Consider the following 23,721-nt stretch of genomic DNA (forward strand, 5'->3'; position numbering starts at 1 on the left):
GAGAGGAAAAGAGAACAGGTGAGGAGAACGAGTACCCCTACCTGTCCTGCCAGTAAGACCAGCAGGAGAGGCAGACCGTGAGCGATAATCAACCGAGGGAGATTACTGCCACACGGGGGAAGATGAGCACTTGTGCAGTGGCAAAGCGCTTTCCTGGGAAGAGCAGACAATTCACTTGAACACAGCTGAGAACCCGATTCAGAAAAAACCGAGTGGGGCCAAGCAGAGCCGATCATGCGAACACGATCCAGACTGGGAGGCAGGCGGGGCGAGCCGAGCCGAGCCAGTCTCGCAAGTGCGACCAGGGGCTGAGCGGGCGAGCAAGCCGAGCGAGCCGAGCCAGTCTTGCAAGGCCGAGTTGAGCCAAGCCAATAGGGCAAACACAATCGGAACTGGATAGGGCGGAACTCGTCTGCCATGAACTATTGCTAGTTTCCCGAACTCTAAACTCCTTCAAGGCCGAGGCCCCCTCGAAAAGAAGGTTCAAAGGGGAATTCTGTGTCTGCTATCCTGCATGCTTGAACCCTAAGGTTCAAGACACGAGGATGAAACCCGGCCAAGCAACCAAAGCAGCTGGCGGGCAGTATCAAGACACCTGGCGTCTCAGCACCCAGACACCTCGGTGTCTCAGCACTTTCTCTCATCAGGAGAGTACTTGTGATTCATAGAATTCGAGCTACCCACGAGACTCCAAAAAATCGGGAGCGGCTGCTTTCGGTTTCCTAAGAAATCGAAAAGAGCCAGGCACAAAATCAGTCTTGGACGCAGACTCCCGAGACTGGCAATGAGGGCACGGCCTCGAGAGGCCGCACTCTTACGGCCTACAAAACGCCAGACTCTATAGAGGGATGAATAAATTTGTTTGTATTTAGCATTTCCCAACGTTTTGTGTGTGAGAGAGAGAGAGAGAGAGAGAACGAGTGTAATTGTCGCTGTGAGTGGTTCGGTTGTTGGAGTTTGTTTACAGCGCTGTCTGTCTGTCTGTCGGGAGTTTTTCGGAATTGGGGAAGTCTTGGGCAGTTGAGGTCAAACCTTGAAAGTGGACGGGGAGTTCGTCTGCTTTTTTTTGTATTAACATTAATGGTTCATGTGTGTCTTCTTTTTTTTCGTTCGTTGTTGGTGGAGGGTCGGTTTTAAGTTTTTTGTGGTTTTTGTGTGCTGTGATTGGCGACCGTGGACCTTTATCCATCTCCAGCAACCGAAGATCAGGGTGAGTGTTGTGTGTTGTTTTGTTTGTGGGTTTGAATTCCGCCACAACTCCACAGGAGAATTCGAATCGGTTCCTGCCCCAGGGCGGAAAGAGCCAACAAGAGAAACGTGTCTCCTGGAAGAGAGTCAGTCCTTCAGAAGTCCCACGGGACTCCCAAAGGGAATCTCTTCCTTGCTTCTTCTGGTGTTCGAACCGACTGGATCGAGACACCAGGTTGGGAACCCAACCGAGCACTGGCAAGCACTCGGGGAGCGCTTGTGGTGCTTGCAGGAAGAGCTGAGACACATGGGTGCCTCGGCCCTTTCTCTCACACTGCTGCCAAACTGGGCCAGGGAGAGTACTCTCCAGACCAGATCGGGATACCTGTACTCGATATTCCACAGAATCTCAAGCACTCATAGCGGCTCGCGAACGAGCGCCCGAAGCAGCCCCTGTCTTAGAGGTGGAACCTTTAGGACTGGGAACGGGATCACAGACCCAGGTCTGCATGCCCACGGCTCCTGAAACACAGAACCCAGGGCTATGCCAATCAGTTCCCTAACCTAAAGGTCAGAAAGAGCCAACGAGAGACCCACTGCCTCCTCAGAAGGAGGCAGTCCCAAAACGTCCAAGGGCATAAAGGGGAAGAAGCAGTCTTCCTTTCCTTTGGCCAACGGAGGTCTGTCTGATTCCCGGAACTTCCTTGGACCTTGGGAGAGGAAGGGAAGACGCAGCAGAAGACGAAATCGAAGATAAGATGAAGAAGACGGCGGCTACTTCCACAGGGCGATTTCCATCACCTTAACTCTGACATCTCCTACAGGATGGTGGACACGAAACATCGTAACCTCCAGGGCAGCTAGGCAGGAACACAACGGAAGCGGCCCAGGACACGACCACCAGGAGAGGCAGCAGGCATAAACAGGACAGCCGATGCAGGAGCTATGGCAGCGGTTTGGAAGGCAGGAGCTACTGCAACAGCCAGGAACGTCGCTTCCACAGGGTGACTTCCTTCACCTTCACTCCGACAACTTCTACAGGATGGCAGACATCGTAACCTCCAGGGCAGCTAGGCAAACAGAAGCGGCCCCGGGCACGACCACCAGGAGAAGCAGCAGGCATGATCAGGACAGCTGATGTAGGAGCTATGTTAGCGGTTTGGAAGGCATGAGCTACAGCAATAATGTCACATGAAAGTCACCAGCAGCGACAGGAACGATCAGGGTGGCTGCGGCAGGAGACCAGGAAGAGCCACCCACAGACTGTCGTTGAGTTAACAGGAGCATAACACAGGAAACAGCAGGAGCAGATGGACCACAGATACGCAGGAGGCAGTGCCACGGTATACATGAAGGCCAGCAATGACAGCGATTGATCCACATCGGCGGGAACAGTGTCGGAACGATCCAGACATGGAACTGTCATTCCAACCAGGTACTGTGGTCGGTCCCAAAGCAACAATGAATGAATGTCGGGACTCCATCATGCAAGATATCCCCTAGGATATCCAGCCAACTACTGCTGCGTCTGCGATGCTCACTGTCAACCTGAAAGAAAAAGTGAAATGATTAGTAGAGGGAGACTCCTCTCGCTACAAGGGGAACTGCCCTACGCAGCGAGAAGAGGTACCCTAGAAGAGGTCGCTCAACAGCCCGCCCCACCATCTCATGTTCTTCGCCTGACGAGCGAGTGAAGAGGGCGAAGGAGAGAGATCTCTACCGAAGGAGAGATGAGGAAGAACCTATGGGGAGAGAGAAGGACGGAGGGGAGGCCACCAAGGGCGCCATGGAAGCGGAACTTACAGACGACGCCTGCAACCCTCTAAGCACAGGCGGCGAAAATAACACTCAGTGCAAGTAGGAAGGAAGAAGTGATGCCCTTGCATATGGAGGGCGTGAGCCCAGGATGGGAAGTGAACTCTTACATCCCAATCAATGTAAGGGAGAGAAGATATTTACGTCCCAATCTAATATCTCTGATTGTACAGGGGAATGCCTTCAGTATCTAAATAAAGGGCTACTAGAAGAGAAGCATTACCACTCGTTTACGCTTCTCTAAATACGCCCTTGGCCGTCAGACCCAAGACACAGTGCAGGGGAACGACGGCTTATGCAAGGTTATCACAAATCGTGCATTTGTATTAATAAATATCAAACACACGTAATATATACAGAAAAATACAGAAAGATCCCACCGGGATAATAAGAGCTTAATGACAGTCAGGCAGAGAGATCCGAAACCACGTCTGCAACGCATGACGACCTAAAGCAAACTGGAATGTTTACATCCGGGCAGGCGGGTATTCCCGCCTACCTGGCGGTAGTTACTGCTTAACCACCTTGCTCAAGAGTTTAATGGCTGTTTCCAGCCTATGCTGAAAGTAATTCGTAATACCGTATAAAGGACCGATGGTTTGTATATCGTGTCAGAACAACCAAACTGTTAAGGTCAAGTTAGGTTGGAAGGACAGACTCGGCACCCTTTGGTTTGTGTAAAACACAGTATGGAAATCCTCTAATTTATTAAAAATTACAGCATAAAAATTACATCGAAGCAGCAGGACACCGTTTTACACAAAGAATTGTCCAGAGTGAAAATAAACCTCATTTACAACCATTTTGGTTTATTTTTTAAGGTGTTTCAAGACATTCAGGTTTGCTTAGTGACCTAGTTAGATAAAGTTAAGAATTTCAGATTTCTTTCAGCCTACACAATACATGTACCATCCTACTTATGACCGAACTTGGTTTCAACCCACCAGTCGTAAGTCAAAATGGATGTAAGTCAAACCTTAGAAAGTGGCCGACATGCTGGGTAGGACACAGTATCAAACCTTTGCTATATAAAGTACCTGCATAGTACTGTATTGTAATGTCCAATCATTATTTCAATCTTTTTACCATAATGTACTTCTATTGATATATTTCAGTCATTTATGTAATGTATATTATGTGCAGGTAGGCACTGAGTTACAATGAGGTTAGGTTCTTGCATGCATGTCAGAAGTCGATTTTAGGCTAACATAAATCGGTTTGCAATTCAGTCAACAGTACAGTTAATATTGTATGATGCTGCTGATATGGCAGGGTAACTCAAACTGATGCTGCCTGAGTGATGAGAGAGCTCTCCCGAGGTGGTGTGTTGCCGAGTAACTCAGTGGTCAACTGTCATACGGCGTGCACTCTGATGCATCAGTCCTCCCAGCCCCACTGCCAGAAATGCGGTTGTAAGTACAAGTGGTCGTATGTCAAGCGGGTTGTACGTCGGATGGTACTTGTATTCTTCATTTACTAGTTTCTCTTCTCATTCACTTAAAAAAAACCCAGTCTAACCCAGTCACACCCCAGGGAATAATGACTGCATGACGGGCCATGCCCAAACAAGCATCTGCAATGAAACCGCAAGTCTAACTTGTAAAAACCACCACCAAAGATTATAAAAAAAAAGTTATGGCAAAACTGAAGACTACTACCAAGGCATTGTTCCTGCCAGTTGGCGAGACCAGAATATTTACAGCTTTTTGATCAAGTTCATATCTTTTGTTTAAGTCTATAATATTTACTGTCTTTTGTTTTTTATTTTTATTTTGACAGTCATCTCCAAGGGGCTGGTACTACATGCGGCACACATTTTGCACAGAAACTGATAGTTACCAAACCCGAGAGGTGCGGTAGTAGTCTTCAATTTGATCTTAATTTTGAATAGGAGCCATTTTTACAACCAGTATATATTCAAATGCCAAAGCCTTTCCTAAACCCTTGAAACTAACCTAGCCTAACAGGCCTGGGTAGGCTCAAAACCACCCTGACAACGACACTGGAAAGTAAACCGGTCAAAAATCATAATCAGACACTTACATAAAACCAGTTGAATGAAATATAAAAAGTAATAGAGGTAATGATGACTCAGAGCCTAACCTAACCTGGCTTTGAGCCTGACCTGGCCAAAGAGACCTGGGTACGCTTCAGTCTGCTTAACCACAGAAGACTGAAGAGCAAATTGGTCAAAATGAAACCCAGAAACTTACATAAAACCAGTTTCATAAAATCAAGGTAGCCCAGCCTAGCCTTGCGCAGGCCTGGTTATGCTTGATCCCATAACAATAAGCAATCTCCAAGCAAATGCAACCGTCTGGCAGCTACTCGAGAGCCACAACACAATTTAAATAACGTTAATCGCAATCCAAATCGGTAAGATAAGGCTTCAAATAATGCTTGCATAACACAGGCCATCGTAACCTTACTCCAACCATCGTATTTAACTTAAAAACTCAAATTTAACAGAATTTTTAACCCACAAAATCAACCTCCGTCGACCTTCAACGTTATTTTAATTTCAATTATGGTTCCAATCAATCAAATAAGGCCTGAATAAGGCCTCAGGAGACCTAATCATGGATTTAACCTTAAACCTTTTTTAAGTAACAGAAATAATAACGGCTAATTAAGACTGCCAAGCATGGCCTATTCTTATCGGCCTCCTTCGGCGCCTTGAGACCGAAAAAGCCTCTCTTAATTCAATCATATTTAACTATAATACTCAAATTTAACTCCATTTTTAACTCGCGAATTCAACCCCAATCATTGATTTACATCGCCTGACCTTCAAGTCGATCATTCAGTCAATATTTCCGGTCGAAATCGATTGATTTCTGTGGCAGATTATGCGTCGATTTCTGGATAACAAGACCTTAGGCGATGAGTCGACTGTTTGTTTACACGGGACACTCTGCCACTTTCCACCCAAGAGGAATAGGTCCTTTATTTGAGCAATTTTGGGGCAAAAAATCACTTTTTTTAGATTTTAAATGAATATAAATATAATTATTATGTTTTTTATATATTATTTTAATATGAAATTGAGTTTTTTGAGCTTATGAATGTAATTAGTACATCATTTTTTGGAGAATTGACTATTTTATACCGTACGTGTTAAGTGTTGTAAAGCTAGATGAGTATCGCAAAAATAGTGAGTTGTTTGTTAATAATGGTTTAAATTGCGTTGTTTAACATTTTAAATAAATCGAAATGCATGTTCTAAATTTTATTACCAAAATAAATTATATCATAAAATACACACCCAAGCTTTTTAAAATTACGTTAATCTAAAAAATACGATCAAATTTACGACAATACAAGCTATTATAGCCAGTGGTGTACCTGGCATTCCATCTGTGGGGACCTCGGTGGGGCCGAGATATTTATTTTTTTGGGGGGGCCAGAGAAAATTGCACAAAACTAATGTGCTAATTCTGAAATTAATAAAATATACTCTTATCGAATGTATATATCCATGTGATTGAAGGCAAATAATGGTATTAGTAATTAGTAAAACTGCATTTGAAATGAGAGCTCAATTTTCCGTTAAATTTCAACTCTTACTTTATGCAAAAGTATTAAAACCAGCCATAGGGGGTGCAAGCCAGCACAACTTTATACCGGTCCCAAGCCTGGGTAAATGGTGATGGTTGGTGGCAGGGAAGGGAAACTTCTGCCAAAACCATGGATAGTAGCCAGGAACAGCCAAGAGAAGGCCAGGGCGCACCCTGTTCACGCGACGCGGGCGGTCTTCGCCTGACCCACCCGATAAGTGGGCAAGGGCTACCACGTCAAGGACGGGCGTGGTTAAAGAAGAAAGCTCAAGAGCTTAGAATTAGAACTCTGAATGCTGGCACCACGACCGGACGAAGCAGGGAGGTGGCAGATGTTATGGAGAGCAGGAAAATTGATATCTTGTGTGTGCAAGAGACAAGGTGGAAGGGAAACAAGGCAAGAGAAAGTGGTAGTGGATTTGTAAGAGCCCCGACGCTGTCTCTTCCAAACACGTGTGTGTTCGTGTGTTCGTCGATCGTCATCATCGGAGTCGACAGGACAAAACAGGAGCGTCTCGTTTTCTTTCTCTTCAGGAACGCGATTTCAACCATACAATATTTCCGTCTGTTTCTCCCTAAGCATTGTTGTCTTAACGTATGTACAATCACCACTACTTGCATTGCCATGCAAGCATTCTAATCATGTACTCATAATGTTAATCCAACGAATCTTCTGTATCAAACTGTGTGTATGTTTCTGTTTGTGAAGACGCCAAAGTCTCTCCATTTCACATTTATTATGCTATTGCATTGTATCCATTAATGTGTCTTGAATCTCATGCAATTGGCCATATGTAGAATTTCCTGACCCTTCCACTGATGTATGTTTCATCACCGTATGTTAATCATGTCTCTTGATATCGCCATCTGTTTGTCTGCCGACAAACACAGATGTCTGAACCTTTTATGTCCGTTTTACCTGTCTGTGTGTAGACGCTGACCGCTCGCACGCGTCAATAACATCTTCCAAGATTCTGTACATTTATCTCAGTATAACAACCAATAAACCAGTTAACACCCAGCCAGTATGTCGCTCATAACCCAGTCCTTACACTGTTGACCCCGGGTGACTCGAAGGACCAGCCGACCCAAGATGACGACCCACGCCTGATAGACCCTTCGCCGCCTCGCTGTTTCCCGCCGTTCCTGAGTTCTCAGTATTAGTCCGACCCTCCGAGATGACCCACTCCACCACCGAGCCCTGGATACCTCCTCCAGGAAACCTGAAGCCGCCCCCGCACTCGTACTGGACGAGCTGACCAACGAAGGACCAGCCACGTCATCCTTCAGCCTGCTGCCGCCCCTCTCGAGCTGGCTACAAATCAGCCGCCGTCATCCTTCAGCCCTCGAGCCGGCCACCGAAGGATCATCCGACGTCACCCTTCAACCAGCTCCCGTCCTCCTCGAGCTCCTGCTGGCCGGTGCCGCCCTTCAGCCTCCTACCCGCCCCTAGCCCAAGCCCTTCGAGCCAACTACAATTGTCGCCAAGACAATTTCCGCGTCGATGCCTCGCTTGTGGGGAACATTGTAAACCCGTCGCCCCGACGCCGTCTCTTCAAACAATCAGACGTTACACACGTCTTGGGGGAGAGTACTTGTGGAGAGCCCCGACGCTGTCTCTTCCAAACACGTGTGTTTCGTGTGTTCGTCGATCGTCATCATCGGAGTCGACAGGACAAAACAGGAGTGTCTCGTTTTCTTTCTCTTCAGGAACGCGATTTCAACCATACAATATTTCCGTCTGTTTCTCCCTAAGCATTGTTGTCTTAACGTATGTACAATCACCACTACTTGCATTGCCATGCAAGCATTCTAATCATGTACTCATAATGTTCCAATGAATCTTCTGTATCAAACTGTGTGTATGTTTCTGTTTGTGAAGACGCCAAAGGTCTCTCCATTTCACATTTATTATGCTATTGCATTGTATCCATTAATGTGTCTTGAATCTCATGCAATTGGCCATATGTAGAATTTCCTGACCCTTCCACTGATGTATGTTTCATCACCGTATGTTAATCATGTCTCTTGATATCGCCATCTGTTTGTCTGCCGACAAACACAGATGTCTGAACCTTTATGTCCGTTTTACCTGTCTGTGTGTAGACGCTACATTACCGCTTTCTTGCGCGTCAATAACATCTTCAAGATTCTGTACATTTATCTCAGTAAGGAACAACCAATAAACCAGTTAACACCCAGCCAGTATGTCGCTCATAACCCAGTCCTTACACTACCAGCCACTGGTTCACGCTTTCACAATAAGCAAGGGGACGCATGGTCTTCCAGACAGCAGCGCCACCTCTCAGCCATAGCCGAATTTACCTGTTCCGTCAGATTACCTCCCGGCAAGAAAAATCCGACAGCCGCCCTCTCCAGAGTCGAATTGAACGCAGTGCAGCATTGTCATTACCAGGACCTTGCCAGAGAGACAGGCCGCTGACCCAGAAACCCCAGCATACCGCACTTCAGTTCACATCCCTCAGAGTGGCATCGTGACCCTGCCAAGAGGTCCCAGCCTGCTCTGTGACATCAGCACAGGCCAGCCCGCCCTTTGGTTCCAGGCTCACGCCGCGCCAGGTATTTGACATCATCCACGGCCTCTCACCCCTCCGGCAGGACCACGGCCAAACTGCTTTCAAAAAAGTTCGTCTGGCACGGGGTGCAAAAATACGCCACAGCCTGGGCAAAACAGTGCCTGCAGTGCCAGACCAGTAAAGTGGGTCGTCACACTGTCGGGGTTAGGAGGAGTTCCCACAACCAGGGCAAATAACGCCACATCCACATCGATCAACACAACGTGTTTGGAAGAGACAGCGTCAGAATTGCTCTTACAGATTTAAAAGTGCTGTTAGTGGCACTGATGAAAGGGGAAGATGTGGAGTTGGGGTTGTTCTTTGTAAGGAAATGAAGGAAAATATTGTTGAGGTTGAAAGAAAAAGCTGTAGAATAATAAAAGTGAAACTGTGCTTAGGGAGAACCATTCTAAATGTAGTCAGTGCTTCTGCACCGCAAGTGGGCTGTGATGAGGAAGTTAAAAATAGATTCTGGAGGGAGATGGAAGAGATGATTACATCAAAAGAAATGGAAAAGGATTGGTGATTGGAGGTGGCCTGAATGGACACACAGGACGCAGCTGGGAAAATATTAAAGGATTCATAGAGGACATGGAATGGGAGAAATGAATGAAGAGGGAGAACTTATAGTAGATTTTGCATTATCTTTTGATCTGGCAATAAAAACACCTTTTTTACAAGCAAAAATTACGCAACATACAATAGCGGAGGGAGACAGACACAAATAGATTTTCTGTTGTGTAGAAGAAACCATCTGGTGGAAGTAAAGAACTGCAAGATCATAAAGGGAGAAACTGTTATCCCACAACACAGGGTTGTGTCTGATTTCTTGATATGGCGGGTTGCACATGGAAAAACTATGGTGCAGCCCTAGATAAAGTGGTGGAGGCTAAAAGACCAAGAGATGAGACAGAGTTTTAAAGAAAGGGTCCTGCACAGCGTTAGATTAGCAGATGATGTGAACATCTGGTGGGTAGAAAATAACACAAAGATACTGAGAACAGCAGAGGAGCTATTAGGGAAAACATCAGGTAGAGGACCACCTGATAACAAGGAGAGCTGGTGGTGGAACCAAGATACTCAAGATAAGGTAAAAAGGAAATGAGAAACAAAGATAATATATGAAAGGGATGAATCTGTGGAAAATGAAATGGCTTGGAAAATCACAAATAAAGAAGCAAAAGGGGCTGTGGCAAGGGCAAAGGCAGAAGGAATAAATGAGATGTATGAGAAAGTAGAAGCATCAGAGGGTGAGAAGATGACCTACAATATAGCAAAAAGAAGAGATAGAGCAACTGAAGATCTGACGCAGATCAAGGACCGAAAAGGAAGAGTTTTGTCAAGGGAGGAATGGATAAGAGCAAGATGGAAGGAAGATTTTGAGAAGCTATCAAATGAAGAGAACCCCAGAAGAATAAGAGAAGAGGGAAACCCACGAGTAAGAGCGGTTCTAGGTATCACAGAGAAGAAGTGAGGAGAGCACTTGACAAAATGAAAAATGGAAAGGCTGTTGGACCTGATGGCATACCAGTTGGGGTGTGGAAATGCTTGGGAGGAGAAGGGCTTCATATACTCCAGGACCTCTTGTCAAAGGTCTACCGCCAAGGAAAAATGCCGGACAGCTGGAGAAATAGTATTATGGTCCCAATGTATAAGGGAAAGGGGGATATAGAAGACTGCACAAATTACAGAGGGATAAGATTGATATCTTGTGAGAGAGGCGCGAAATAATGAGCAGGAAGAGAAGTACTGCTGATTAATTGATGAAAAGGAGCTGCTTATAAAGCGGGGTGCATATGACTGCGTAGTTCGCAGAGACCTCTGGTACAAAGATTCACAGGTACATACAAAGAACATAGTGATAAACAATGTCTGACATCCGACATAAATTAGTTGTTACATGTACATAATACATGATTGCTTAGAAAGACAACATATGCACAGTTTACAATTATGATAATAAATATGTATTTCGCCCGACCTTAGGTCGGGAAAGGCACCGCAGAAAACGGGATGTTCTCCACAGAGAACGTGTTCAGCGGGGACTTTACAATCTCATGCTATGAAGATCTATGGACGAATTATAGATAAAAGAATAAGGAATGAACCACAATAAGTGAAGGACAATTCGGGCTTATGCCGGGAAAGGGTACACTAGATGCAATTTTTGCACTAAGGCAAGCAATGGAAAAACATGCAGAAAGACAGAGAGGGCTACATCTAGTATTTACTGATCTGGAGAAGGCATGTGATCGGGAACAACAGAAAAGTTTAGTGTAAGAGTTGCTTTACATCAAGGTTCAACTCTCAGTCCCTACACTTTGACCTTGTGATGGATGTTATTACATCAGATGTCAGAGAAGAAGTCCCGTGGAGTGTGATGTTTGCTGATGATGTTGTTTTGGTGGACCTGACTAGAGAAGGGGTGGAGATAAAACTAGAGTTGTGGAGACAAGCACTTGAAGATCGAGGTTTCAGGATAAACAGAGCTGAGACAGGATATCTGTGGATGGGAGGGGAAGGAAAACAGGGTGCAGTTAAATTAGGTTTAGACGACATCAAGAGGGTTACCACTTTCAAGCACCTTGGGTCCTGTGTGATGGATGATGATGGCATGGACTCAGAAATAAACCACAGGATACAGTGTGCTTGGAGGAACTGGAGGAGACCATCGGGAATATTGTGCGACAAGAGGATTAGTGCAAGAGTAAAAGGAAGGTTTTTATAAAAGTGGTGTTAGACCAGCGATGGTGTATGGGGGCTGAGACGTGGTCAATAAAGAAGGCTCAAGAAAGGCAGTTGAAGTGGCAGAGATGAGGATGTTGCGATGGATGCGTGGAGTCACGAGAAAGGATAGGATCAGAAACGATTATATTATAGTAGAGGGACAGTCAAAGTGGTAGAAGTGTCAAAGAAGATTCAGTAAAGAAGATTGCAGTGGTTTTACCAGACCACTGAGCTGACCCGAAGGGTTAGACTTATTTAACGTGGCTAAGAACCAATTGGTTACTTAGCAACGGGACCTACAGCTTATTGTGGAATCCGAACCACATTATAGCGAGAAATTAATTTCTATCTCCAGAAATAAATTTGTAAAGTCACCAAATCGGCGCCAGGATAGTGTTTCGGCGGCGCCATTAATTAAGTCTCCGCTGAGCTTGTTTTCTTTGGTGACTTCCCATTTTCTTCAAGCTCAATTAGTCACGCCTAAAACGTGCCAGGTCACGCATTTTAATCATTTTTACTTTATGGTATTTATACGAATGTCACACATTGTGTATCACATGTTTCTTCATTCACAGGCATCAAGACTGTATCTATATTGTAGCTCTGTATGTTTTGTATTGTAATTTGTACTCGTTCACTGCATATTATTGTTTATTGTTTCGACCTCAGGTCACAGTCAATTCCATTGTCTCTCGCGGCCCGGCGTCAGTCGGCCGCAATATAAGCTGCCTGGATCTGTAATAAAGTAGCAGTAACTTTTACCTGCTCGTTTCTTTGACACCTTTACAGTGGTGACCCCGGAGTATCCCGGAGCCATTAGCGGACTCACACGGCGACTTAGTCTTGGCTCCAGGATTTCTCCAAAACGCTCTTAGCGGCCTAAACACGGCGCTGTAACCAGCGTTTGAGCGTGCTGACTCTCGTCGGCGTACCCCACCAGCGTCACTAGCGGAACCACACGGCGCACGAAAGTGCGTACTGACGCGAGTACCCCACTCCAGTAAGGGGTCAAAGGAGCGAGCATGGACGCGGATATCCCCTCCTTCATGCAGTTAAACGCGGACCCCGCGGACTCCGAGGTTTACCTACCTCCCATCACAGCCGCGCCCGCCCCCGCATCGAGGCCCTCCCGCAACTCCACACCAGCGCCCCGAACACACGACGGCCGGGCAACACAATCGCGGGCCGCCCTCACCGTAAAGCTGCCGCCGTTTACGCAGGGGAACCCATCGATGTGGCTGCGCAGGGTGGAGAGCCACTTCAGAATCGCGGACCTCACGGACGAAATCCTACAGGCCGACACAGTGCTCAACGCCCTTCCGGAGGACGTGTACAGAAAACTCATCTCGCGAGTACCCGAAACACACACCCTCACATACAGCACCACAAAAAAGTTCCTCCTCGAAGCTTGCTCCCTGCCCATCGCCGAGCGGGCCGCCCGTGCTATCGACCTTGCCAATAATCCACGCCACGACCTCAATCCAAGAGACGCTTGGGGCATGGTCGTAGATCTCCTGTCAATACCAGACTTGGGTGGCACAAACAAGCGGCAGGAGATAAGCTTCATACGGGAAATCTACCTTCGCCAACTCCTCCCGGAAGTACGCAACCAGATCGCTCACCCCTACACCATGCCTGTCGAGGACCTCAGAGACGGCGGCACAACACCTCACAGACTCCGTCAAGGCTTCACAGCGGCTAAAACCGGCCACACAGCCGGTCAGCTCCGTCCAGCCTGAAGAGGACGTAGAGCAGCCCGTCAACGCCATCGCCAACAGACGTCCACCGAACCACAGCAGACGGAGGTCCCCGGGCTTCTGTCGCTACCACAAGTGGTTCGGAAAGGACGCCCGAAACTGCCTGCCGCCCTGCTCGTTCAACCGTTCAAAAAACGGGGGTGGCGGCGGCCAGCAGGACAGGCCGCCATGGCAGCCGAAGAACCCAGGGCCTCAAAAACAGTAGGTTTTTACGTCCGCGACACCGTCTCCGGCAGGATGATGCTGGTCGACACAGGAGCCTTTAAGTCGGTCTTCCCAGCATCCAGAGAGGACCGCAACCAGACACCAGACCCGGCCGCTTTCCTGACGGCCGCCAACGGAACCCCCATCCTCTCCTACGGCACCAGGCTCCTGTCGATCTCCATCCTTGGCCAGAGTTACTCCTGGGACTTCATCGTCGCGGACGTAGGAACCCCACTCCTGGGGCCGATTTTCTGGCGCACTTCGGCCTGCTAGTCGACGTGGGGCGCAGCGCCTCCTCGATACCGACTCCTGCCGGTCTCTCCGTTAACGGCGGGACCCAGACCCACCATCAGCGCCGTCGCCCCCACCAGTATGCACACCTTCTGTCGGAGTTCCCTGAGGTATTTAAGCCCGAGCTTCGCCAAGTCCCGGGGCCCCAGCCAAGCACGGCATATACCACCATATAGTGACTAAAGGGCCCCCGACACATGCGAAGTTCCGCAGGCTTCCCCCTCAGCGCCTTCAGGAGGCGAAAAAGCATTCGGAGATGGAACAGATGGGCATCTGCAGGAAAGCCTCCAGTCCATGGGCCTCCCCTCCACATGGTGCAGAAACCGGACGGCTCCTGGAGACCCTGCGGCGACTACAGGCGGCTCAACATTGCAACAGAGCCCGACCACTACCCTCTGCCCAATATGCAAGACCTCACGGCCTCCTTTCACGGGGCCAAAATATTCACTAAATTGGACCTTCTTAAATCTTATTTCCAGGTACCTGTTGCGCCAGAGGACATACCAAAGACAGCCATCATCACGCCCTTCGGGTCCTATGTGTTCGCCTTCTCCACCTTCGGGCTGAGGAACGCCGGGCCACCTTCCAGCGGCTCATGGACAGCATCCTGGGGGACCTAAAATTCTGCGTCTGCTACGTCGACGACATTCTCATATTTTCCAGGTCTCACAGCGAACACCAGAGGCACATCAAAGCAGTCCTCCAGCGCCTCCAAGAAAACGGCCTCGTCGTCCGTTTCGACAAGTGTACCTTCGGCGTCCAGAAAGCAGAATTCCTGGGTCACGAGGTGTCTCCGACAGGCGTCCGCCCTCTTACATCGAAAGTGGCAGCCGTAGCCAAGTTCCCGACACCCACCTCCATCAAGGCCGTCCAGGAGTTCCTTGGGATGGTAAACTTCTACAGGCGGTTCATCCCCGGGATCGCGCACACCACGGCCCCCCTGACGGAAGTCCTAAAAGGTCAACCGAAGTCCCTGTCTTGGGGACCCAGCCAGCAGCAGGCCTTTTCCCTGACGAAGGCCGCCCTCACCAAGGCAACCGCCTTGGCACACCAGATCCCAAGGCTCCCCTCCAGCTGACGACAGACGCCAGTAACGTTGCCTGCGGTGCTGTTCTGGAGCAAATCATCAACGGCGCCCCCCAGCCCATCGCCTTCTTCAGCAAGAAGTTCAGTCCCGCAGAGTCCCGCTACAGCACCTTCGACAGGGAACTCTGCGCGATGTACCGCGCAGTTCGGCACTTCAAGTTCCTCCTGGAGGACGCCCTTCACAATCTTCACAGACCACCAGCCACTGGTTCACGCCTTCACGAAGCAGGGGGACGCATGGTCTTCCAGACAGCAGCGCCACCTCTCAGCCATAGCCGAATTTACCTGTTCCGTCAGGTACCTCCCCGGCAAGAAAAATCCCGTAGCAGACGCCCTCTCCAGAGTCGAGTTGAACGCAGTGCAGCTTGGTGTAGATTACCAGGACCTTGCCAGAGAACAGGCCGCTGACCCAGAAACCCCAGCATACCGCACCGCCATCACATCCCTCAAGTGGCGGGACGTGACCCTCGCCCCCGGAGGCCCCAGCCTGCTCTGTGACATCAGCACAGGCCAGCCCCGCCCTTTGGTTCCAGCCTCACGCCGCCGCCAGGTATTCGACATCATTCACGGCCTCTCACACCCCTCCGGCAGGACCACGGCCAAACTGCTTTCAAAAAAGTTCGTCTGGCACGGGGTGCAAAAGGACGCCACAGCCTGGGCAAAACAGTGCCTGCAGTGCCAGACCAGTAAAGTGGGTCGTCACACGCAGTCGGGGGTAGGCGAGTTCCCACATCCACATCGACGTCGTCGGGCCCCTTCCCCCATCAGGCGGATCCAGATACCTCCTCACGGTGGTAGACCGTTCGACGAGGTGGCCCGAAGCCACACCCATGCAAGAAGCCACCGCCAGCGCGTGCGCTGAGGCCCTGCTCTCCAGTTGGGTTAGCCGCCAAGGCCCCGGACCACATCACAACCGACAGGGGCCCCGCTTTCCTCTCCGAGTTGTGGTCTGCCCTGGCTCAACTGCTGGGAACCACGCACCACACCACCACAGCGTACAACCCAGCGGCCAACGGCCTGGTTGAACGGTTCCACAGGTCCTTAAAGTCATCCCTCATGGCCCGCTGCACCGCCGAGGACTGGAAACATCAGCTGCCGTGGGTCCTCCTCGGGTTGAGGACCGCCCCCAGAGCCGACGGCACCCCATCCGCAGCTGAACAAACCTATGGGGAACCCCTCGTGGTGCCGGGAGAGCTCGTGACGGATGAACGCCACTCCCCATCTCTGCAGAGGCTCCGCGACGTGGCCGGCAAGTTCGCCCCTTGCAGGCGCTCATACATCGACAAAGCAACCACCTTCATGCCGCCACAGCTGTCATCCGCCACCCACGTCTTCGTCAGAGTCGACGCCGTCCGTCCACCACTAACTAAGCCCTACAGGGGACCCTTCCGCGTGCTGGAGCGGAACAGCAAGGCGTTCAACTGGCACTCCCAGGCAAGAACGACTGGGTTTCCATAGACCGGCTAAAGCCCGCCTTCCTGTCGGAGAGTCCCGGCAGCGACGCAGCACCCCTTCCACCCAAACGCACTCCAGCACGCCCTCACCCCCGCAGGCGCGGCCGCCCCAGGAAGGAACCGCCCAAACAGCAGACTCACAGGCGGGAGGCCCCTCAGTTATCTTCAAGGAGCCGCGGCACCCTTCAGCGTCCCAGCAGATACAGGGATTAATCAGACGCGTCCCTCGTCTTGGGGGGGGAGTATTTGTAAAGTCACCAAATCGGCGCCAGGATAGTGTTTCGGCGGCGCCATTAATTAAGTCTCCGCTGAGCTTGTTTTCTTTGGTGACTTCCCATTTTCTTCAAGCTCAATTAGTCACGCCTAAAACGTGCCAGGTCACGCATTTTAATCATTTTTACTTTATGGTATTTATACGAATGTCACACATTGTGTATCACATGTTTCTTCATTCACAGGCATCAAGACTGTATCTATATTGTAGCTCTGTATGTTTTGTATTGTAATTTGTACTCGTTCACTGCATATTATTGTTTATTGTTTCGACCTCAGGTCACAGTCAATTCCATTGTCTCTCACGGCCCGGCGTCAGTCGGCCGCAATATAAGCTGCCTGGATCTGTAATAAAGTAGCAGTAACTTTTACCTGCTCGTTTCTTTGACACCTTACAAATTCCTCTAACTCTTCATTAGCCGGCTGGAGAGTCGAACTCGGGTCTACCGAGGGCAAGGCCACAACTCTACTGTCTTTCCCAACGAAGAGCTTCATGCGGAGAGGGGAGGATCATGTGTGTAGAAGGGTCATGGACATGGAGGTGGTTGGGAGGGGGAGGGGGAGGCCAAGATTCAGATGGAAAGATAACGTAGTGAATGACATGCGGAGAAAAGAGTTTAGAGAATAGGATACGCAAGTTAGAAGAAGATGGGTAAAGGCTGAAGACAAAGAAGAAGAATGTCATTTATGTATGGATAAGAAAAGGTTAAAGGTTCAAGCTCCGCATAATACACAGATAGTGGTAGTAATTTAAAAGAGGGTAACAGTTTGGGGTGGAAAATGTGCTAGTGTGAGGTGAAAAGTAAAGGAACTAAGAAGTAAAGGGTGGAATCAGATCTGGATTAAAAGGTAAGGTACCGTTGTTTTGTTGGTTGAGACATCCAGCGTGGTCAGGGTAACAAACATGGCGGAAGGCGGCAAGCAAGTCATGAAAATCGAAATCAGAACGAAGACCAAGGGTAAGCAGGAAAAACTCTCAGATAAGTCCAGAGATAAAGAAGCAATCGAAAAAACTCTAGAGAGAAGCGACGTGTCATTGCTAGACATTAAAGAAATCTCAAAAGCTGGGTACACGGACGACAACAGCAGGTTACTAGACCTGGACCACGAGGAAGATTGCTTGGCCTGGTTCCACCCAAAAGGACACAACGGAGGAGAAACAAGAGGAGTCATCGTGCCCATGTGGGTTATGCAATGTCCAGCTATCCAGAGGACGAAAGTGCAGAATGTGATAAATGCAAAACCAATTCTGTATTCAGTGCCTAAATGCAAACACAGCCCTAACCAAGTCTCAAATGAAGAACTTCCTGAGATCAATAAAAATGACAGAAAAGTCAAGGGCCTATATTGGTATTGCATAAGATGTTGTGAGGAAGAAAACACTAGTAAGTGTGTAGACTGTAAGAGAGGATATAGGATAAAAGGTGAAACAAGTCCAGATGAGGAAAGGGCAATGAAAAAGGCATTAGGGAAAAACCCAGATCATAAAGAATCTGGAAAGTATGGTGCATCAGAATGGATAAAAACCACAGAGAAACTAAAAAGGAGAAGAAATTAGTAGAAGAAGAGCTACTGTTAATGAAAGAAGAATGCAGAGCATACAAAGAAAAACTAGAAAAAGCAATTGGAGAAATTGCTGAAAACAGGACAGTCAGTAATCAATGGACGTTCATAGAAGACCTGAAAACCCTAAACGAAAACTTAGTAAAGGACATGGAAAACGAAGAAGAAACAACCATAGAAAATCACACAAAAACAATGCCCGAATCAGACAGAAACTCTCCTAACCCTGAAGAGGAGCAAAATTTAAACAGTGAAGACCCTAACAGGAGACAAGTACAACGAGAGGCAGTGAAGGAATCCAAGGGAACCCAAAATGAGCCTACTGACAAGGAGAGGCCAACAAGAGCAATGTGCAGGTTCTTCAGAGCTGGTAAATGCATGAAAGGAGATTCCTGTGAGTACCTGCATAATTGGAAGAGCAGAACCTATAAAAGAACCCAGTACAGTCAGGACAGAAAAGAATTGGGCCAAAGGATAGCATGTAGGCTCTTCAAAAGGGGGCACTGCAAATATGGCAGAATTGCAAATACATCAGCACAGCAGGATCAGTAGCCAAAATTAGGGATATGGGAAGAATAAATGAAATGCTGGCCTAAGGGTAGAATGTAAGTATTTCAAAGAGGGGTATTGCAAATATGGTAGAAACTGTAGGTACAATCACAGAATAAGAAGTCAAAATAAGGAGATAATAAATGAAAGGGGAAATTACTCAGAAAGAACCAAGAGCCAAAACAAAAGAATGAGATGGGATGAGGATGAGGACATGTGCCAGTACTACATAAATAGGGAACCATACCCATGGGACGAGAGAGGGTGCCGTTTCAGGTGTTACAACACACAAAACCCTGAAAGGAGTAGCCAGACAAGGAAAACAACTCAAGAAGACACTACAAAACAAGAAATGGAAAGGCTAAGAGAGAGAATGGAGGAAGTGGCATACAAGATCCATTTTTAGAAATGAGGAATATGCAAGTAGAGAAGCCAAACCCAGTTTCATGGGCAGAAGTACTAAGAAACCCCATAATAGACAACACGAGAGGGCAATACCTAGAGAGAAGACAGTAGAGAGAAAAGAGGACAAGACAAAAAACAAATGTAAGAAGACAAGAAGAAGTATAAAGAAAAAAAGACTATATACGAACTGTAGAATATACTATGTAAATATTAGGGGCATAAAGTCAAAATTAGAATCCCTAAAAGAAATAATCGAAAAGGTGGACCCAGTAATTGTGTGCTTAACAGAAACTCACTTACATGAAAATGAGTATGTGGAAATAACTGGCTACAAAGTATTTCATAACAATAGAAAGAAAGATGGAGGAGGAGTCATAATAGGCATTAAAATGAGCTGGCAAGTGTCACAGTCCAAACCAAAGGAGAAAACATATCTCACGAATCCATCTGGGTCAGCATTAACAATGGCACAAACAAGATAAGACTAGGTGTCATATATGCCCCTCAGGAAGGGTAAGTGCAAAAATGACCAGCTGAAAAGTATATGTACTCCTCAATAGAAGAAGAAATAAATAAAGCAGAAGAAAACAGTGAAAAAGTCATGATCCTTGGGGACTTTAACTGCAAAATAGGAAAAATCATCGCTAACAATAAGGAGGAAGTAACAAAAGGAGGAAAAGAATTGCTGAAACTTATTAGACAAAATAAACTTATGGTGATAAATAATCATAGAAAGTGCAAAGGAACATGGACAAGAATACAAAACACACAGAAGTCTATTATAGATTATGTAATGATAAAAGAAGACGATGAAGAAGGAATACAGATAATGGAAATAGACGAAACAAAAGAAATAACTCCCTACAGAATATCATCTGAACTGGTACACTCTGACCACTGTGCTGTGAGAGTGGTCATGAACTGGAGATTAGTGTGGGAGAGAAGCAGGAAGAAAAAATACAGAGTAGACATAAAAAAGCTAAAAGAGTGCAGAGACAGACAAGCCTTGGTAGACATAGCAAGAGAAAAAGGTGACATAAAAAAGAAGTACACCAAATGGCAAACAGAACTAGACAAAATATTAAGCAAATGCATGAAAAGATGCAAAGAGAAAAAGGAAAGAAAAACAAAAGTATTAAGAGACCTAATGAGGGCCAGAAGGAGGATCAAAAGAGAGAACAAAAAGTCTAGAAGTACAGAAGAGAAGAGGCTAAGGCAAGTACAGGAGAGATTAATAAGTGAATATATTATTAGAGAAAAAAGGAAGGAAGATGGAATCAGGATAAAGGAAACAGCAGCCGAAATAAAATCCAAAGGGGGAGTAAATGGAGCAGCCTTCTGGGACTTCTTCAAGAAAAAACTTGACGGCACAAAGTCAAACAACATGGTGGCAATAAAAAATAAGGAAGGGAAAATAATAGAAAACGTGAAAGAAATTAGAAGAGAATACGAGCAATATTACAAAGATTTGTTCATATTAGACAAACCTGAAGATAAAGTAGGGAAACTGGCAGAAGAAATTAATATACAATACCAGAAATGGATGTCCCTAGGCGGGACGAGAAAAACGGAAAAAATCCAGATCCAGAGGTCAAGAAGCATTCAAGAAGTAGAAAGAGCAGTAAGCAAGCTGAAGAATAAATATACCCCGGACAGCCAAGGAATAAATAACATAATGATAAAAAGTATGGGGACAGAAATGACCGAAAGCCTGGCACTCTTAATTGGGCAAATAGAAGAGGAGTTAAACACTCACCCCCGACGAATGGGAGAAAATGAAAATACTATCACTTCACAAAAAAGGAAGCAAATTAGAATTAGAAAACAAGAGAGGAATATTTATCACGAGTAACATAAGCAAGGTATTTGAAAAAGTGAGGTTGGAATTAACAAACGAAAAAATAAACCAAAAGATAAGCCGATTCCAATGGGGTGGCATAGAAGGAAGATCCACAGTTGATCACCTGCTAACCCTGAACGCAGTGATTGACTACAACACAGTGCTTGGAGCCCCGACGTACATATGGTTTGGAGATGCGTATAAATGTTTTGACAAACTAGACCTGAAGGACTGCATTAAAGAGATTGGGAAAATGACAGGATGGAAAGATGCACTGTTGATAAGAAAGATGAATGAGAACGGCAAAGCAGTCATAAGATGCCCTGCGGGAGAAACAGACGCTATCGAAATTACAGAAAATGTAAGGCAGGGTACAATTTAAAGGCCCAAAACTATGCAGCATAGCAACAGACAAAGTGAATGAAATAAGCAGGAAGAACATAACAATCATAAGGAATATAGAAATAGAGTCCCTAATATTTGTTGATGATATAATGTTCCCCACCAGCAGGAAAGAAGGTATAGAAATGGCAATTGGCAACTGCCGCAGCCTGGAGCAACTGAAAAGTTCAAATTTAACACTAAGCCAAGCAAGTCAGCAGTGCTGATAATAGATAGAAGACAAAGGGCCAGACAGTCCACATAAGAACAGAATTAAAAAAACGGCCCAATTAGTAGTGTAAGCGAATATAAATACCTAGGAGAGTGGTACACCCAAAATGGTTCACAAGAAACAAGTATTAAATCGAGAAAACAAAAAGTAGAGTACCTACTAAGAGAAATAAGAAAATATGGAGACGTAAAGAAAGTAGGAAATATGGCATTAGAAGTAAGGAAAAGATCTATGAAACAGTGGTGGTCCCAACATTATTTGCCAACATAGAGACCTGGAGCAACTTAACAGAAAACGAGTCAAACGCTCTAGAGCAAATGCAATACAGGATCCTCCGAGGAATGTATGAACAGCCAAAGGGCACGCCCTACTGGGGAATTTTAGCGGAGTCCGGCATATGGCCAGTTGCCTATAGAATTGAATACAAGAAAATAATGCTATTCCACAATATTATAAATTCAGACAAGAAAAGGCTAATCAAAGAAATAGTAGAAGACCAGTTAAGAGCCCCTACGGGCTGTGCTGGACAAAAGGCATAGAAAAGATAGGTAAAAAGTACAATATAGATATAAATGGAATGGGAAAATATGCAAAAAAAGAACTGAAACAGGAAATTAAGAGAAGAATAACGCAAGATATCGAAAAGACATTGGAAAAAAAGAAGAAAGAAATGAAGAAGCTGAGATTCATAGATAACTTTGAAGAAAATAAGTATCTAAGGGAACTAGAGACAAAGGATGCATGCTTAATAATGAAAACCAGGCTGAATATGTTGGACCTGAAAGCTAACTACCGGGGAAGATATAAGGATGAGGTCTGTGATAACTGCAGAATAGAGGAGGACAGCACAGAACATTTGTTCAGGTGTAAAACCTTACAAAAAATAGAAAACTTAACATTAGAGACTCTGAAAGCCCCGAACAGAAAACTAGTGGAATACATAAGAATAGCCATGAAAATAAAGGACGTCACCAACCCAGAAAACAACGGCACCAGTTAAAAAGTAACAGTAACGTAAAAAGGAGGAGTCATAAAAGTAAATAAATTCGAAATATTAAGGATCATTTGGGAGGTTAAGGGGTAGGGTGCTAAATTAAATGAAAAACTGTTAAATAATATATATAATGTAAAGAAAAAATAAAACTGAGAAAAATTGTATTGATATAATGTAAAGTAAAAATAAAAGTGTAAAAATGTATTCAAGGGAATAAAGCTTGCACCTCATGAGAATCGTGTAGTGTGCCCGGCAACTGTGTTTGGGAGTGAGCGCTTAGGAACCAGGAACCAGGAACCAGGCAAAAACCCCATCTAAGGTCAAGTAATATATTGCAAGTGATTCACTACACTACTTTAAGTTATTATTAGAGGCCGATGTGTGTGAGGTGTGGGTGTATATATATATATATATATATATTATAAATATATATACACTGACATGATATATAAAATATATATATAGCGTGGCTATATATATCCATGTGCGTATATACCATATATATAGCCTCTTATATATATACATATATATATATATATATATATATATGGCGGACTAAAAGGACCTCATTCAAGCTGGATGGTATCTAATGGAGTATTTATTCAGAAAAAGATACAAGGCTTTCTTGGAGCAAACAGTCCACATTATCAGCGAATTCTGCACCGATTGTTTTTGTAAGGCTTTGAATATATATATGTCATACTATATAACACCGCAGTCCTGATAGGTAGGCGGCGTATCTATATATATAATATATATATATATATATATATATTCTTCTGCAACTTTATCATATATACAAACCTGAATTTTGAGCAACCTTCTGCTA

The 23,721-nt window shown here is 46.1% G+C and overlaps 4 protein-coding genes across 6 annotated transcripts in view; 3 read left to right on the plus strand and 1 right to left on the minus strand.

Moving 5' to 3' along the window:
* Nucleotides 1–5,917, minus strand: part of LOC136834447 (zinc finger protein 271-like) — a 92,531-nt gene extending 86,614 nt beyond the window's left edge. For 2 of the 3 annotated variants that reach the window (XR_010851811.1, XR_010851810.1), the window contains exon 1: nucleotides 5,792–5,917. The gene's annotated coding sequence lies outside the window, so the exon portion shown is untranslated. The remainder of the gene's footprint in view (nucleotides 1–5,791) is intronic. The other variant, XM_067097049.1, reaches the window with a different exon arrangement.
* A 4,369-nt stretch (nucleotides 5,918–10,286) lies between these two features.
* On the plus strand, nucleotides 10,287–10,610 carry LOC136834138 (uncharacterized). Its single transcript, XM_067096398.1, has one exon. The coding sequence runs from the start codon at nucleotides 10,287–10,289 to the stop codon at nucleotides 10,608–10,610; it is 324 nt and encodes a 107-aa protein (XP_066952499.1).
* Nucleotides 10,611–18,506: 7,896 nt separating this feature from the next.
* LOC136834139 (uncharacterized) lies at nucleotides 18,507–19,043 on the plus strand. Its single transcript, XM_067096400.1, has one exon. It carries the CDS (start codon nucleotides 18,507–18,509, stop codon nucleotides 19,041–19,043), a length of 537 nt encoding a protein of 178 aa, XP_066952501.1.
* Nucleotides 19,044–19,989: 946 nt separating this feature from the next.
* Nucleotides 19,990–21,297, plus strand: LOC136834140 (golgin subfamily A member 6-like protein 22). Its single transcript, XM_067096401.1, has one exon. It carries the CDS (start codon nucleotides 19,990–19,992, stop codon nucleotides 21,295–21,297), a length of 1,308 nt encoding a protein of 435 aa, XP_066952502.1.
* The last annotated feature ends 2,424 nt before the right edge of the window (nucleotides 21,298–23,721 follow it).

Source organism: Macrobrachium rosenbergii, chromosome 53 (assembly GCF_040412425.1).
Source record: "Macrobrachium rosenbergii isolate ZJJX-2024 chromosome 53, ASM4041242v1, whole genome shotgun sequence".
In the NCBI taxonomy this organism is placed as follows: Eukaryota; Metazoa; Arthropoda; class Malacostraca; order Decapoda; family Palaemonidae; genus Macrobrachium; species Macrobrachium rosenbergii.

What these genes read in the sequence shown, in the direction of transcription:
- LOC136834140 (XM_067096401.1), top strand. Translation starts at nt 19,990, where the DNA reads ATGTACTCCTCAATAGAAGAAGAAATAAATAAAGCAGAAGAAAACAGT.
- LOC136834139 (XM_067096400.1), top strand. Translation starts at nt 18,507, where the DNA reads ATGAAAGAAGAATGCAGAGCATACAAAGAAAAACTAGAAAAAGCAATT.
- LOC136834138 (XM_067096398.1), top strand. Translation starts at nt 10,287, where the DNA reads ATGGCTTGGAAAATCACAAATAAAGAAGCAAAAGGGGCTGTGGCAAGG.